This window comes from Mercenaria mercenaria, chromosome 17, assembly GCF_021730395.1.
Source record: "Mercenaria mercenaria strain notata chromosome 17, MADL_Memer_1, whole genome shotgun sequence".
NCBI classification, from domain to species: domain Eukaryota; kingdom Metazoa; phylum Mollusca; class Bivalvia; order Venerida; family Veneridae; genus Mercenaria; species Mercenaria mercenaria.
In genome coordinates this window covers 52,807,966-52,824,698 of record NC_069377.1, presented here as the reverse complement: position 1 = coordinate 52,824,698, position 16,733 = coordinate 52,807,966, and the positions used below count along the sequence as shown (strand labels likewise).

Sequence of the window (16,733 nt, the reverse complement as noted above, 5' to 3'; positions counted from 1 at the left end):
TTATCTCACGCTCGGTTGAAGTTTAGTAACTAATGCACAAAGGGTATGAAATATCGGTTAAGTTTGGATATAGCTTAATTTGAAAACGAAAGAAGAAGTATTTAACATTTTAAAAATATTCGTTTATAAAGAGTAGATGCAACTAAATCAAAATGACATAGCATTACATAGACAAAAAGAAAAACGTTGTCTTTAAAGTGGCGTAAAATGGCCGTATCAGGACGAAAAATTCCAGTAAACAAGGAGTTAGTTTCTGGAGGTCTGGAAGAAGATTTCGGTCAAAGTTGGTGTGGTCCCTGTTTGGCCTTTGATAAACAAGAGGAGTCTTGTGGATTTTGTATGGACTGTCATGAATATCTCTGCAAGAATTGCTATATATATCACCAAAGAGTAAAAGCTACAAAACATCATCGATTACTGGACAAAGATCAAATGTGTAAGGAAGATATTCCTCCTAATAATTCAGACGTCTGCACGGAAAGATGTTCTATTCATAAGAATGAAGTAATCAAGTTCTTCTGTCCCAAACACGACGAGCTCGGCTGTACTGACTGTATGACCTTGAACCACAGGGCTTGCGACCTTGACTACATCCCTGATAAATGCAAGGATATCGGAGACAGTCGTGAATACAGGGACACAATCAGAAAAATTGAAGAAAAATCAAACGAAGTAAATGATATAACGTCAAAGGCTGTTGTAAAAGATAAAGAAATAGACGAAATGCATGATGCAGCAACTAAAGACATTCGCAAGTACAGACAAGAAATAAACGACCGTTTAGATGTCATTCAAACGAAGTCGGAGACTGAAGTCATCAATAGAAGGTCTTCAGATAAACAGAAAGTTCAGTCAGTCATTGCTTCATGTAACATTTATTCCTCAGAAATAAACAAGCTACAGTCATCTTTACAGGATAGCAAAACACGGAAGGAACACGGTCAACTATTTATTGCCCTCAAGAGGGCTAAGTCTGCGTTAACAACAACATCCATACAGCAAGCTGAAGAAAGTTTAGACAAGGTGAATGCAAAATACGAAGTCAAACGTAATGAGGACATCAAGGGCATACTGAATCAGGAAGCTGCTTTGGTGAAACTTTGTGAGCTTCCAACAAAATTGCCTACGTCGGAACGGAAGACAGAGAAAAGATCCCTCAGCCATTTAGAGGATATAAACGTGAAAACTAACACAGACAAAGAAACATGCTATATCAGTGGCTGTGAAATCTTGACAACTGACAAAATTGTCCTTGCTGACAATATAAACAAAGCAGTCAAAATCGTGGATTTACAAAGAAAAGTTGTGATCGAAGAGAAAACCGTTGATATATGCCCATGTGATATAGCTGTACTTCCTGAGAGCCATATTGCTGTAACAACAGGAAATGAGAGAAAAATTCTGATTTTGACAACAGCAAGCACACTGTCAATTAATAACACCTTTACAGTTGAAGGAGATTGCTACGGGATAGTTTTCCACGAGAACAAACTGTATGTTGTATGCCAGAAACCCAGACGAGTACTTGTTTTAGATATGAAAGGTAACGTTAACAACACAATATCATTAGACGATGATACAAGTTTTTTTGGTGCAACATATATTGCTAAAAGTTCCGAGGAAAAAAGTATCTATGTGAGTACCTGGGGTACCAGTCCTGTCATACGTTTTACTTCATGGGGTGTTATAACTGCTGTATACAACGGCTTTAAGAAAGATGTTCAGAAACCTGGAGGAATGCTTATGATTGATGATGGATCAGTTCTGGTGTGCTGCTATGGTTCAGGTGAAATTTACCGTCTCTCTAAAGGCATAGCACAAGGTCGGGTGATAAAAGATGGTCTAAACAAACCACGTTCTATAAGCTACTGTTCAAACAGACATGAAGTCTACGTTGGCAGTTCCGCCAGTGATTATGTGAAAGTATTTCGATTACTGTAGGCCTATCATAGTAAATAGTAACACGATAGTGCCTTCTATGTAAAGACATGATTGAAACACTTTTGAAACAAAATGAAATCCATCTGGTCACACTCTTCACCATTATTTAAGACATCATGACAAACATAATTTTCGAAATTTAGATGTGACTCGAGCTTAATTTCAGTTGTTTTGTTAACATGAATTGTGTGTAACAAGTAAATTTGTTGTACAATAAAATACATCACTCTTCTTTAACAAATGAAGAAAATTACGGTATGTCATATATTTTAGCGATTTCACATAATGCAAGACGTTTTGTTTCAAAGAATAGAACATATACCATTACATTTAATTCACTAACTGGAATTGTGTAAATTTACAAAGGCTTTATTTCAACCTATTTATTTAAAGGACTTTAAACACATCATTTACATATTTTCAAGTGCAAGAATTTCAGATAATGCTATTGTATGCATGAATTCCATAACGTCTTCTTCAAAACTCTCTACTTTGTTGTCATTAAAACCAGTTTTCAAGAAAGTCAATACATAACGATTAACCTTTACCTTGCTAAATTTCTAAAACGGACTAGTCCATCATTCAATTTGGGCAGAACCATTTATTATTCGAAGGGGTGTTTACTGAAAACTTACTAAATAGCTAACAGTGCAGTTTGATCTTAGTCTGCACTGGTCGCAAAGGCAGAATCACTTGCCGCCAGTAGGCTAAAGGTTAAATAACAAAATTGATAAAGATTACAGTGTTTGGAAACTCTAAGGCAGTTTTAATGTTTTGAACACATTTACATGGCATTCCCCTTTCACTGCATAAATCCTAGTCTGGCTACCGACTAGACAATCTCTTATTTTTAGGAAAAATAATTATTTTATATACATGTATTCTGACTTCATCAGTCTTAGCTCTGATTATCTTACTTTTTGAGAAGAAAAGGGACATGAATATACAAAATGTGAATAGCCTCAGGACTTGTCTCCTGTGAACAAAACATAGGGTCTGAACACAGACTACATAAATCCATGTGTAGCTTTTCTGAGAAATCAGTAATCTGTTACCAATATCAAATTGACCTAGGAACTCAAATTTGTTCTGATCCAGGACTGAAGAATGTTTACTCGATTCTGATTTCAATCTTCATAGGTAAGTTATGTCCTTGGTGATTTTTTCAGCTGGTCAAACATACACATTTTGTATTTTGAAACTGCAGAACTCTTAACAGGTATGGTCTAAGGCTCAACTCAGTTGATAACGGTTAGCAGGGTCCAAGTTCTTAGCAGAGCCCAAGATTTGTTTTTATTCTCAAATTAGAAATGACTATCTAGATCTAATGATCCTGGGTAATCAATTTTGAATGTAATGTGAACACAAGCCAAATAAAATGTTAATGACAAGTGACTGTGTGACCTTCACCATTGACTACAGTGTCTACCAGCACTACCATCACAAGAAGTTTTATACATTTTGATCAGGATTACCTTTGACCTACTTACTCTATTTTTAGAGTTATTATTGCTTCCAATCTTACAAACCTTTTATATTAAGAGTTTGCCTTATGCTGGTGATTTTGAGTGTGTGCTTCCAAGATTCTCACATACTGAATAAAATATTCTGATATCATTTGCTGTATTCTTTTGCCCAAAAGGGACCTTTTTACTTTTCTTTTAATATATTCTGCTGAACCTTAATCCAGTATTGATCATTAACTTACCATAATCATCCTCTGACATTTTTGTGGGGGTCTCAACTACTGAAAGTATTTAGCCATTACCATTTTATGTTCGACATAAAAAAAGGTTACCACTGTCACAATCATACTGGGAGTTTTATTGTGTCAGTCTCAGCTTCTTCATGTTTTTGTGCTGATATTGTTTTTTTAGTTTTCAAGGATACTGTGACACAACTTTAAAAACAAGCATGCTACAGATTATGACAGCTACAGGTTACAACTTACTGTAATAATCTCATCTGAAGTCTGAGGAACATGTGCAAAGCTAAACATCTCATGTTCTTGAACTTGGTGGTATGTGTATGACCTATGATTACTCAATGGGTGGAAAATTTCAGGACAGCATGGTTTTACTACTGTAAACCACATGTTAAAGAAATAACACAAGTGCTTGTTAATATTCATCATACATTTAATTGACTTCAGATAGAATCACAGAGGGAAATTTACACCTTTTAAAGAATCATTTATGCAATATAAAGAATGTTTTATGACATTTAAAACAATTTTTTCACAAAAATAAAACAGTATGACACATTTCCAACTCACATTTTATGAGAAATTAAAAACACTATTTCTAATACATAGAGGATAATTGTTGGTTTCGGTGTAATATCACGTTATAATTTCACCAAGTGGGCACCAGAAGTGATATTTTCACGAGTGGCGCAGCCACGAGTGAAAATAACAACTTTTGGTGTTCACAAGTGAAATTACCGTGATATTACATCGATACCAACAATTTTTCTGTTTATTTTATGTCTAAAACTCTACTTTTGTTGTGTTTATTTCAATAAAATGTCGAAATTTGCAGGAAATTTTATCAGGAAGCATCGCAAAGATGACGTCATTTTAACGACGTCATCGTCATATTGTTTCCGGCTTTCAGTACGCTCGGTAAACTTTTTGACATTAATCCAGGTATCAGATTTGATAATTTTCACTGAGTGGCCAGTGAGTTTATCAGGATATAATTCACCGTTATATTTCGATAAACCACCGAAAAACATAAAATAAAGTATGTGTAATCTGTGTACGTGGGTAATAACAATTCTGGTACTATAAATGCAGAGGTTTAAGAGGACTTAAGATCTCAATACTTGTACAGGTAATAAATTAACCTTTACCCTGATAAATTTTTAAAATGGACTGGTTCATCATTCAATTTGGGCAACACCATTTATTTTTTGAAGGGGTATTCACGTAACATTTACTGACTGAATAGTGAACAGTGCAACCATAATCTTGGTCTGCACTGGTCGCTAAAGCACACTCACTTGCCACCAGTAGGCTAGTTAAATATCTGTACATATGCATCATCTAAAAATTCTCAGAAAAATGTCTAGTGGTTCTTTGCATATAAATTTACAGTTCTGCAATTAAAGATTAACAAAGTGTTTTATAAACTTTTACATTAACATTTTAGTCAGAATTACACTGTAATGTTCTGAATTATGGACACAAAATACTCTTATTGAAATTTTATACGTCATGCCAGACTTACACTGGAATATGTGTGTATCATAAAAATTACACATAAATGAACACAAATGAAATCTTGAAACATTTTTACTGGCAGAATCACAAAAACATATGAGAGAATGCCTATGTGTAAAATAAATTAACAGATGTATCCCACTAGACTACCACACTACGTAGCCAATGTTCTCTAAATAATCACTTTTATTAGTGTATAAATCATCTTTTGCAGATTTTAAGCGTTTTACCCATTTCCAGGCTGTTTTCAAGGACTAGTATCAAATTTAAGGACTTTTCATAATCTGTATAAACCCATGAGACCTAACAAGCATATGTAAAATATAGGTGTTCTTTTTCAATTTAATTTTGGCTAAAGAATATATATGTACATTTTTTTTTACAATACTTTTGTGTTGATGCATTATAAAAAGGTTATAAGCTCTGCATTAACAAATATGCATTCATTCTAATGCAGAACAAAATTGCGCTGCACTCACGTATACATTTGGAAAAAATCCAATAACCTATAAATATCAGCAGTTAAACTTATAAGTGAAAACAACTGTTTTTGGTTTTATGAAGCCTAAATGTCAGGGCTGAACACAAAACAAAAAGCCAGTTCTTAAAATCAATGAGGGTTTCTATGTAAAGGTCAAGTACGGCTACCTGGATGCTTACCAAGTTCAGTATCTTTGGGTCTTCTTCTGGTCTCATTGCAAGACTCATTCCCCCTCCCTGTTTTAACTGGGCTAATTCAATTTTTTAAAGACCACAAAAAAATGTTCTTCTATTAAAGCGAGCAGTACATCTTGATTTTTATTCTAATCTTACCACTCTTACATCAAGTCTGATTATACTAAGGAGCTGATAGCAAACACATCAAAATTGTATTTTTTCAATTTTTTCCCAAAACTTTGGTAAGAAATATTTCATTGCAAGCAAACTTCAGCCAAAATTTGATGCATAAATCATTTCTGGACCTTATTGTTAAATATATTCTCTTTTAAAACGTCTTTCTTTCCAAAGTAGCATACTAAGAGAATGAAACTGCCATATGTGTACAAGTTGAGGACCACTGTAAGCAAGATTATGTGAATATTTTCTAAAACATTATTTTAATAAGAGTTGTTTGCCACATATAAATTTATCTGTTATGATAGTTCACATATATACTGAATGTGTATGGCAAAATTATATTAAAATCATCATGTTCCGAACTTTAAAACCTGAAGACAATTTAGAATAAAATTCTACACATAACCATACCTGTATAAGTATTAAAAGTCAGCCTCTCAATTTTATAACAATTATGTACCAGTATTTACAAATTTGGGAGTTTGATGTGTATAATTTATTTTTTCCAGACCTTACATAACTATCTAAAATTTCTAATTACCATCCAAAAATATTATTTACACATTCAACTGTTTTAAAAAAATACAGAGGGATAACATTATATGGTACAAAACGGAAAGTAACATACTTGCAGCCACTGTAACAAGCATATACAAATGACTTAATTAACAATAAGGTGATCGGGAAAATAAATATAATAATATAAACTCACAGTATAAAAGTCATTTAACAAAGTATCTAAAAGAACCATGGGCTGATATTTACTTGGATCAAATACTACTTCCAGTATGTACTAATTTCTGAACCTGTTGTGTCAAAATAGTCCTAGAAAATTATTTTTTAAGTATTTTTATAGATATGAAAGGCAAAATTTCTGAGGAAAATTTATTGTTCTAATATTCATCATTATATTAGCCAATTTTAGCCATTTCTGATGATTTAATAAGGCTTTGCTTTTAATTAATTTGTATGTTTATTTTGTTCAATATCTGGAAACTGCTATTAAAGATTTAAGCACTGTACTTTGGCAATGAGCAAGGGAGTTTTATGATCTTTATATAAACTGTAAAGATCTTTAACCCCTATATAACTAACAAACAAGAGTGCCAGACTGTCACAAAATACGCCCGTCTAAATATTCATTTACGCATCATAAAGGTAATAATGTTGATGGTATATGCTTTGTTAACCCCCAAAAAGAGTAAGAAGGAATAAAGGTATTTATGAGGTTCCATGTGGGATGAAATAGACAATCGGATTATTATGCCCACAAACATTGTCAGCAAGTTTGGTGAAGATCGGATGTAAACTGTTCGACTTAGAGAGTGGACATGCATTTGGACGCCGACCGACCGCCTTGGGTGTTCACATAATATGCCCCTCTCTTTCAGAGATGGGCGTAAAAAAGACTTTGTTTACCCCTCTCAAATCTCTTCCAGACCCATGTGTCTACAAATTTTATTCTAGATAAAAGGAATACTGTGGTATGGAGAGCTCTCAAATACAACCAAGTACCTATGACAACACTATTATATATTCTGCAAATAATTCTACAACTTAATTAATACTGCCTAAACATGGTACATATTGGAACTAGTTCTTCTGGGACCAATTTTCTAATGCATGTAAAAGTGGCACATTATATAAGGGCAAAGTATACACTATTTTCTAGACTATATCTGATTATGTGGCATAAGTAAGAATAATGTCTCCCTTAACAAGACGGTTTGGACAGCTTTTTAAAATTTGAACAACTATTTAACATATTTGTGATACTGTATAATTCGCACTCTAGAAATATTTTTCAACTCCCAAGGCAAATGTAGCGAGTCAATACTTCAAAAAGAATTATCACTTTTCAGACTAAAATATCATAAAACAAGACTTGTCCATAAGACAACGCACTTGACTAAACAACAACTTAAGTGGAACAAGGGCAAAACTTATGTAACCAAGCTCTTCTATAATAATTTACTGCAAATTCAAATTTTATTACGACAACATGCATGCAAAACATCTTTGACTTGGGTAAGTACTTAAGATGCATGTCTTGTGTGAAATTGCAATCCAATATATGTAGCTGTTACTGAGATAAAGCTTGACTTGCATGCAAAACATTACCCGTAACCAAATTTTCTTAGTCTAGAAAGAGCCACAGTTTGAATTACATTCAACCTAGAGTTGTCTAACTTGGTTATGCATTGTGTGAAGTTTCAATCCAATATATAGGTCTGTTACTGAGATTTAACTTAAAAAGTTAGTTACAAATAAGACTTAACTGATTTTTTAAGTTGAAAAAAAATGTCTTAATTTGTACTAAATTCCTCCAAGAGTTATCTAACTTGGTTATTTGTACAGTTTTAATGACAGGGGAGTTTTTGTGATGTTTCAATTCAATACACAGAGTTGTTCCTGAGAGACAGCTCAATAGTTAGTTATAAGCAAAACTTCAACCAAATTTTCCAAGTCAAAAAGGGCCATAATTACAAATAAATTCAATCAAGAGTTATCGAAATTTGTTATTTGACCAGGTGGCAGCCTTATGTAAAGTTTATCCAATACAAGCAATGGTTACTGAGATCTGAACTTGCATGTAAAACTTTAACCAAGTTGTGACACAAAACACCTACATCCAGGTGAGTTGAATAGTTCTCATTATTCTTCAAATAGTTGCAGCTCAGTAGGTTTTGAAACGTCTGTGGTCGAATTTTAAACTGTACCAATACTATTTAGATTATGTGGTGATTTTCTAGTTTTTAAAGATGGAAAAAGACTCCAGATGCCCCTATAGACATTAATTCAGACCTGGACAAAAAGCTGAATAGAATCACTGACCTTCTGCAAGCTATCTGAATAGCTGTTACAGTAAATAATTTCAATAAAATATCTAACAAGTGACTGTAAATATAGCAATAACTAACAAAGTTATAACAGCTATAACAAACATAATAGTAATAACCATACAAACAATAAAATGTAATAACTAACATCAGACTTCACAAAGAGACTAAATCTACAAGACAAGACAGAAATACAAAATAAATATGACAATGAAATTTCATATCATTCTAAATGTGTACCAGGGAAAAGCAAATGATGCCCAGTTACAAAACTCGAGTTTGGAAACCAGTCTCAAAACTCCTGCATCTGACTGGTTCAATTCATTTTTGAAATCGACCAATGGCAAGGTTGCATTCTAAGACTGGTCTCCAAACCTGTTCTATAACCTTGGGCATGTAAAGGTGGATCCAGCAAACTATGAAAGATCTATTAAATGATTTGCTTGTATTTAATTCATTGTTCATTTACAGTTACTTCACTCTAACACCAAGCATGTGATTTTTTTTGTTACTAAATCAAGTCCATTTGTTTGATATGAATTAAATGCCGTATTTTGAAAGAGTTCTCTAGTACTGGCAGTCAGTTAAAAATCCTAACCCGCAGTCCTTGAGTCTGCCCCAAAACCAACCTGTACCTACTAAGCCTAGAGGGCAGGTTTAATAACTATGTCGGTAAACAGCTATACATAGCTAATGTTTTCCTGTTTATATATACGCACCGACTTTAAATAAAATTTGTATTGTATTTGTATTGTATTGTAATAACTAGCAAGGCACCACTATAATAAATGCAAACACCTTCCTTACTTCCATGGTTAAAGAAGAAACTGCTTTATGTAAAAGTTAAGATACTTCTTAATATATCGGGACTACAACAGTAATACTATTTGAAAAATCTAAGGTACTACTTAAATGGTGTTGGTTGTTGTGGAAAATGCTCAAGCATGAAAGTTCTTCCTCAAGAACAGAAGTTAAATGCATTATATTACTTATTATGATTAAACCAGATGCCATGAAACTCAAATGATTTTGTAGAAGCAACATTATTCTGCAGTCAGGATCCAGTCATAAAACTGAAATTGAAGACCAGTCTCGACACTCAAGCATTTGATTGGTCGATTTTGAGATCAATATTCAAACTGACCAATGACAATACTGCTTTAAGAGACACAGTCTGCAAATTCAAGCTTTATAACATTGGACACTGCTGGTACAGAATCTGAGATCATACAAGACATTACTACTTCACTGTTTAAGACAAGGTACAACATGCGGTGTATATTGCAAGAGGCAGGAACCACATCCTTTTGTTTATTTCATTTTGCAAGATAAAACAAGACCTCTTGTAAACACAATCAAAGCCAACTTATACATAATTTTGTAAGACATTCATATTTGCTCCAATGTTTTCATCTAGGATTTCCCTAAAGGTGGATTGGTCCACTGAGGTTTTTTTTCTAATAATAAAAGAGAAGAATGCCTTTTTTTTTTTAAGTTTGCACAAATCAAGTTTCCCTGGCAGAGAGACCTGGAATTTAATCAAGCCATCCCTATACATGCTTTATATGCTAAATAAAACTGTCTAACTAAATACTCTAAATATAATAAATAAAGGAACAGATCTTTAAAATAATATGGCTTTAAAATGGTCTTCATATTCACACACTCATCAAGAGATGTCCTAACACCCTCTACAATACTGGAAACTCTGAATCCTGGATAGTTCCTGACTTGGAACAAAGGCATGGAACCAAGGAGAGTTGGGGAACTCACATCAGAAGAATTGTATCCGTAGTTTGAGCATTTTGATTTTTTTTCATAAGGTGATTTAGGCTCAGCCTTTCTCCAACATCTTTTTTAAATCTTCAAATATCTGAAAATAAATGGTTTTGAGTTGTAAGACTTCATGTATTGTAAACTCTTCAATTACTGTGAAATAATTTAATCTTCTTGGTATGAAATTTAGTGGTTTTGGTCAAAATACCTATTTAGTGGTGGTAGGGGGATAAGATTTCTGGAATCCCAAGGGGAAAGAGAAAATCTTTGTTCATCTGTATTTAATTTCTTGAAAAACCAAGAAATTCATGAAAATAAGTTCCCCATGGATTTCAAGGTTGAATCAATCAACAAAATCCAATCCCATTATGGCAATGAACAAAACAATCTCCTATCAAAGTGAAATCGTGAAACAGATGTCTTGGCTCCATGCAACAGCTGTTTTTACTGAAACCACGGAACAGTTATAACTATTTTACAGTAATCGTATCTTGAATACACACTAGAAAACAGTAGCAATTTTTAAAAAATTTATAATGAACATTGCAGAGCAGTGAAGAACTGATCAACTCCACAGGATGTTCAGTGCCGATACAGTCTATGATCAACAAATATTGTTCAATGACATTAACAGAACAATAATCGGTTACCTATTAATCATGACATCCTCATTACAAACATTAGCTTGAAACAGTGGACCCACACCAGACCTCTTGCATGGAGACTTATGCTTTTTCTATTCAGAAAACAAGACAGAAACAGCTCATTCGTGCAATGCTAGAGAATCAAATCTCTCTCCTTTGAACAGTAAATCCCATCCATATCCACCTAGCATTGCAGACTAATACTTTCAAGCATGTCTGGCATGTGCCTTACCCTTCAAATGTAGTTGTTATGGCAACTACCTATCAAAGTAATACATCTTCAACTTCAATCTAATGTTCTACTTGAGGTAAAGATGTTCATTTCTACACTTTAACGAGTACTTCTTACATGAATCGTAACCAAATGATAAAGCAACTGTGACCCTCTTTGGCTATATATAATTGTCAATATTTTATCTTTACCTGTAATACCCATGTTCTGTTTTGTAAGCACTGGTCCAATATAGCTGCATTATCACCCGCTTTGCTGTCTTGTAAAATATTCACCTGAAATTTATACATACCTATTTATTTTTTTTGCCTTGTAGGACATTTTACGTCAATTTCATAGCCATTATGGTTTATCATGAATATTTCTGGTATGATTTTATATCACTGTATTGTTTAAAGTGAAACATATCACAAGTCTCTAAATTCTGCAACTTTAGCTCGTTATTTCAATAAATGTATTTTTTTCCTGATAACACCTATTTATGATAATGACAGGAATTGGGTATTTCCTTGCAATAAATTAAGGTAGTATTCATATACTTATTTTAAGACCGTTTTATAATAAACTTGTCAGAAGACCTTAATCCTTGTTTTGTTGAAGCTTTAAGTCAAACCAACTCTGTTCTGGTCATGGGGTGGTGACTTTCCAGCTTTAATAGCGAAGGAAGACTCTAGGTGCTCCTACAGGTATTATTTTCCAGCATGAGCCAGCACCTGGGTAGAACCACTAACCTTCTGCAAGCCATCTCTTTAGTCACTGACCATTTGGTAGAATATATTATGTAAAATAACTCACCTTAGCTAGACACCGTTTGAACAGATTATATTTGAAGTGATACAGGTTATGATATGGTTTTACATATTTTGCCGCCGTCTTCCCGATCATGAACTCCTGAAAACAACGTAATTATTTTTGTACTGGATTCTTACTTATAATACTTTGCATTTAATCTCATTATAAAATGTTCTACATTGCACAAGTATCTCGTGCTTGTGTACTATATCACATGACAGTATTCTATGATTATTGTGAAATCATATATATATTTGTGGGGGAATAATATTTATAGATTTCGTGGTTGTGTCTATCCATGAAATTATAACCTCAACAAACAAGTAAAATTCGCATTAATTTTCTCCTCAGAAGTTGTAATCCATAAAAATAAAGATCGTTAATTGTCTTACTGCAATTTAATACAAAATCTATAGTATCTGAAGAGTAAAACCAAAATAATGAAGTACTCAGAAGAAAATTTCCAACTTACCATTGGGGTATGAGGTCCCTCAGGGGGTAATTCTTGAAGACTAAATCTATCATATGGATTTCCAAACAGATGAACAGACTTGATGGCTGGTTGACTGTTAAATTCGCATGCCTGAACAATAAATATAATACAAATATGAAATTATAAGAATCAAATAGTCTCATAATCATAAAATTTAAAGAACAAAAACATGACAGAAAATGGCAGTATTTTCTTACACTAACATCAAGGTATGATGACACAAATTAAGCATTCTTTCCAACTTTAAATGTCAATACCTTGTAGATGTTTGGCTGTCATTTCAAGCAAAGGCTTCAGCAGAACAATAACATACTTGCAGACAGCTTCCTCCAATAAAAGCATTTGTCACAAATATTGAGCAAACCAAGAACAGTTGAGGGTGAATGTAACTGATCTAAATAACTAACACAAGACCTTACTTTGTAAAGGAAAAGGTTTGTCTTTGAAGAAATTGTATCTTTCTACTCCCATATATCAAAATAAACCACAAAACATTTTACCTGACACGACTGTTTCAAGTTGGGTCTGTCAATTTCTCGAATGTGTGGACGTAACTTAACAGATTCCTGCAAAATTTGAATAATATAAATTATGTAATTAATTCTCCAAGAAAAAAAAATCAACAAAATCAACAAAACTTATCATGTATTGAGTATAATTATGTGAACAGGCAGGATCGAAAATTTAAAAACTTAATATGTAAATGGAAATTCAGCCGCAACCAATTTGTACAATAGGCCATGAAATTCCCACTATAAAATTTTTTAGAAAAAAAGTTTGAAGAACAGAATAATCATACAGAACAATAATACCTTAAATCTGTCTTTCCATCTGACAGTTTGATCAATCTCTGTTAATCTGAGACCAACAGCTTTATCGATCTTCTCCAAGGCATCCAGATAGAAACGCTCTGTAACATAATTACAAGCAATTGTAAATTCACTATCATAAATCAACAAGTTTTCTATAAACATTGTTACTGCTGGAAAAAAACAACTGGAAACTTGTAATTGATCTGGAATAATCACCTGTTAAGAATAACCTGTATAGCCCTTGGTCTATATTCGTCAACATTTTATGTTTTAAACTTGGGTCTTAGGAATTCGAAAGTCTAAATTTTCTGTTTGCTCTATCGTCAATAAATTTGCATAGAAAACAATGAAACTTTGCTCAGCAAAGTTCCATCAGTATAAATTCTATCTATTAAAACGAAGTTATGGCAATCTGAGTATTTGCCATTCTTAAGTCTCAAACAATGATGAATACTGGCCCACGAACTTTTCATACCTGAACTCTTCCTCAGCGGCACTATGCTTTACCGTAAAATCATTTAATAATGTCAGCATATAATTTTATCATTTCAATTAAAACTTCTATATCAAGAGGAATCAGACACATGGATTTTCAAATTTGAAAGACGGAAGGGGAAATCCATGTTCTTGGGATTTTTTTTTTTTTTGAATTGACACCCACACATATCTGAGAAACTTAGTCCCCTAAGGGCAATATTAATTTCACAGTAATGCATTCTGTCAGATTACCAGTCCTTTATACAAGTTCACCTTTAATATCTTAAATGCCAAAAAAAAACAACAAATCTTCCATGTATTGACTGTCTATCAACGTGCATGTTAAACCAAGTACAGTAAGAATTTTTAGATAAATACCAAGTCTGTAACTTAAGTTAATAAGGTATTGTAATGAAAAATTTAAACTGCAGTAAGAAATCCATGCAATATAATAATGTACAGAAACTTTCAGTACCATCTGCCTCCCTGATTGCACTGAGAAATCCCGGCTCTAATGCCTGACTAAGGAATATCTGTAGATATACATTAAATGCATCAACTAGTGGGTGTTCTTCATACTTCTGTTCTAACCTACAATAAAAAAATATTTTGTTAAAAATATCTTCTGCCATGTGTGACTTAATTTTAAATTTAAAAGGAAAATATAGGACACTTCAAAAATGCTAATTCTTCAGCCTTCAGGTTAAATACCTACTGGTAATGAATATAACATTAAAGCACAATGACACTTAAAATGCTTGCTTGTTGAAATGTCATATTTGTATGTTTTCGTTAAAAAACAGTAGAATTACAAATAAACAACAAACAAAAAGCAACAATGCCAACAGGATACTGTAATACAGTATTTTTTTTTCAGTTACAGCAGGCAAAATTCATTAATAGTTCACAATAACCTTTTTTCAATTAACATTTGTAAGAAGTGTACACAATACGTCACTATGAAAAGTATCTTTCTGTTTGAACAATTTCAAATTGCTTATCGAGAGTACATTCAGGTTTCTACAATGTATAACTTGAGATTTCAGACACGACTGTCATATTTTCTACAATTAATTTTGAAAAGAAAGCAGACAGACTAACTTGCTGTCTAGAGCAGGTTTCGGCCTGTACTCTTCCAACACTTCTACATGCTCCTTTTCTCCCTGTTTAAACACTTGTCGTACCCGTATACGCTTAAAGGTGTTCCTCATGTTTGGCAGCCAGCTAGAAAACTGAAATACAAGGCAAATGCTTTGAAATAACATTGTGAACTAAAGAACTGTAAATTCTATTTAAATTCAAAGCAAATGGTTTTGACTTTACATTTACTTTAAAGAATGTTGATAGAGCAGCAATTATTATGATGGAACAACAATCACTATAATAGAGCAACAACCACTATGATGGAACAAACAATCACTACTATGGAGCAACAATCACTACTATGGAGCAAACAATCACTACTGTGGTGCAACAATCACTACTATGGAGCAACAATCACTACTATGGAGCAACAATCACTATGATGGAATAAACAATCACTACTATGGAGCAACAATCACTACTATGGAGCAACAATCACTATGTTGGAACAAACAATCACTACTATGGAGCAACAATCACTATGATGGATCTCAGCAACAACCACTACTATGGAGCAACAACCACTATTATGGAGCAACCAATCACTAAGATGGAGCAACCAATCACTATGATGGAGCAAACTATCACTACTATGAGCAACCAATCACTAAGATGGAGCAACAAATCACTAGGACCAAGCAAACTATCACTAGGATGGAGCAACAATCACTAAGATGGAGCAACCAATCACCATGATGGAGCAATAATCACTACAATGAAGCAAACAATCACTAAGATGGAGAAACTATCACTAAGATGGAGAAAGCTTTTTCTTCTCGGGACCACTTACAGTAGGTATAGATCTATGAAGAATCCTTGAGTTTTCTGTGAACAGTTCAAACTTGTGTAGCATACGTCCAGGCTCAATCTTCCATATAGAATAGGATTCTGTATTCTTTTCATCATTCTTCTCTATAACAAAATCCCCTACCTACAATATAACACAGAGCTCCAGATAAGATGCGTATTTGCGTAAATACGTTTTGAAATTTATGAAAAACGCATTTAAAATAAAACCTACGCGTACTGATACGCATTGAAAAAACGGGATACGTATTTTACTCGATTTAAGTGCGTAATCCGATTTTATCGTAAATCAAGCACATCCTTTTTGTAATCGAGTACAACAAACAAAAATGGCGTCTCATAAAAGCAAACGCAAACGATATTGTAAAATAATGCCATTTTCTTCTTCAAGTATATAAGTGTGTGACAAGAGATTACTCGGACAATGCCTATCGCTAAGCACGTGATCTATGATATATTATGGGTAACTGTTGAAAAAAAAAACATTGACAGTCAAAGTATCACTGGCTGTTGATATATCGCAGTGGTCAGTAACTGGAATTAAGATGTAGTGTAAGATGTAATTTATGCAGTAAACAAAATGTTAAAACTATTTGAATGAAGGCTCAAAAAATATTCAGGAAAACAGCATTGGCCGACAAAGGCACTTCAGCAGAGCACATGAATATCAGAAAATTATACAAAACGAACAGTTATTATTATTACCCTTTTAAATG

At 33.3% G+C, this 16,733-nt stretch overlaps 2 protein-coding genes across 3 annotated transcripts in view; one reads left to right on the top strand and one right to left on the bottom strand.

Annotated features, from left to right (window-relative positions):
• Positions 1-207: 207 nt before the first annotated feature.
• Positions 208-1,941, top strand: LOC123535718 (uncharacterized). Its single transcript, XM_045318465.2, has one exon. The coding sequence runs from the start codon at positions 208-210 to the stop codon at positions 1,939-1,941; it is 1,734 nt and encodes a 577-aa protein (XP_045174400.2).
• Positions 1,942-4,058: 2,117 nt separating this feature from the next.
• LOC123536407 (uncharacterized) overlaps positions 4,059-16,733 on the bottom strand; it is a 37,007-nt gene continuing 24,332 nt past the window's right edge. For both annotated transcript variants that reach the window (XM_045319577.2, XM_053528179.1), the window contains exons 6-14: positions 16,001-16,141; positions 15,169-15,299; positions 14,543-14,658; positions 13,591-13,688; positions 13,279-13,344; positions 12,758-12,868; positions 12,289-12,384; positions 11,685-11,768; positions 4,059-10,714 (exon numbers count right to left, since the gene is read on the bottom strand). In XM_045319577.2, coding sequence (XP_045175512.2) covers positions 10,676-10,714; positions 11,685-11,768; positions 12,289-12,384; positions 12,758-12,868; positions 13,279-13,344; positions 13,591-13,688; positions 14,543-14,658; positions 15,169-15,299; positions 16,001-16,141 — 882 coding nt within the window. In that variant the 3' untranslated portion in view covers positions 4,059-10,675. The remainder of the gene's footprint in view (positions 10,715-11,684; positions 11,769-12,288; positions 12,385-12,757; positions 12,869-13,278; positions 13,345-13,590; positions 13,689-14,542; positions 14,659-15,168; positions 15,300-16,000; positions 16,142-16,733) is intronic.

Coding starts and splice junctions, on each gene's coding strand:
- LOC123535718 (XM_045318465.2), top strand. CDS start 208: ATGGCCGTATCAGGACGAAAAATTCCAGTAAACAAGGAGTTAGTTTCT.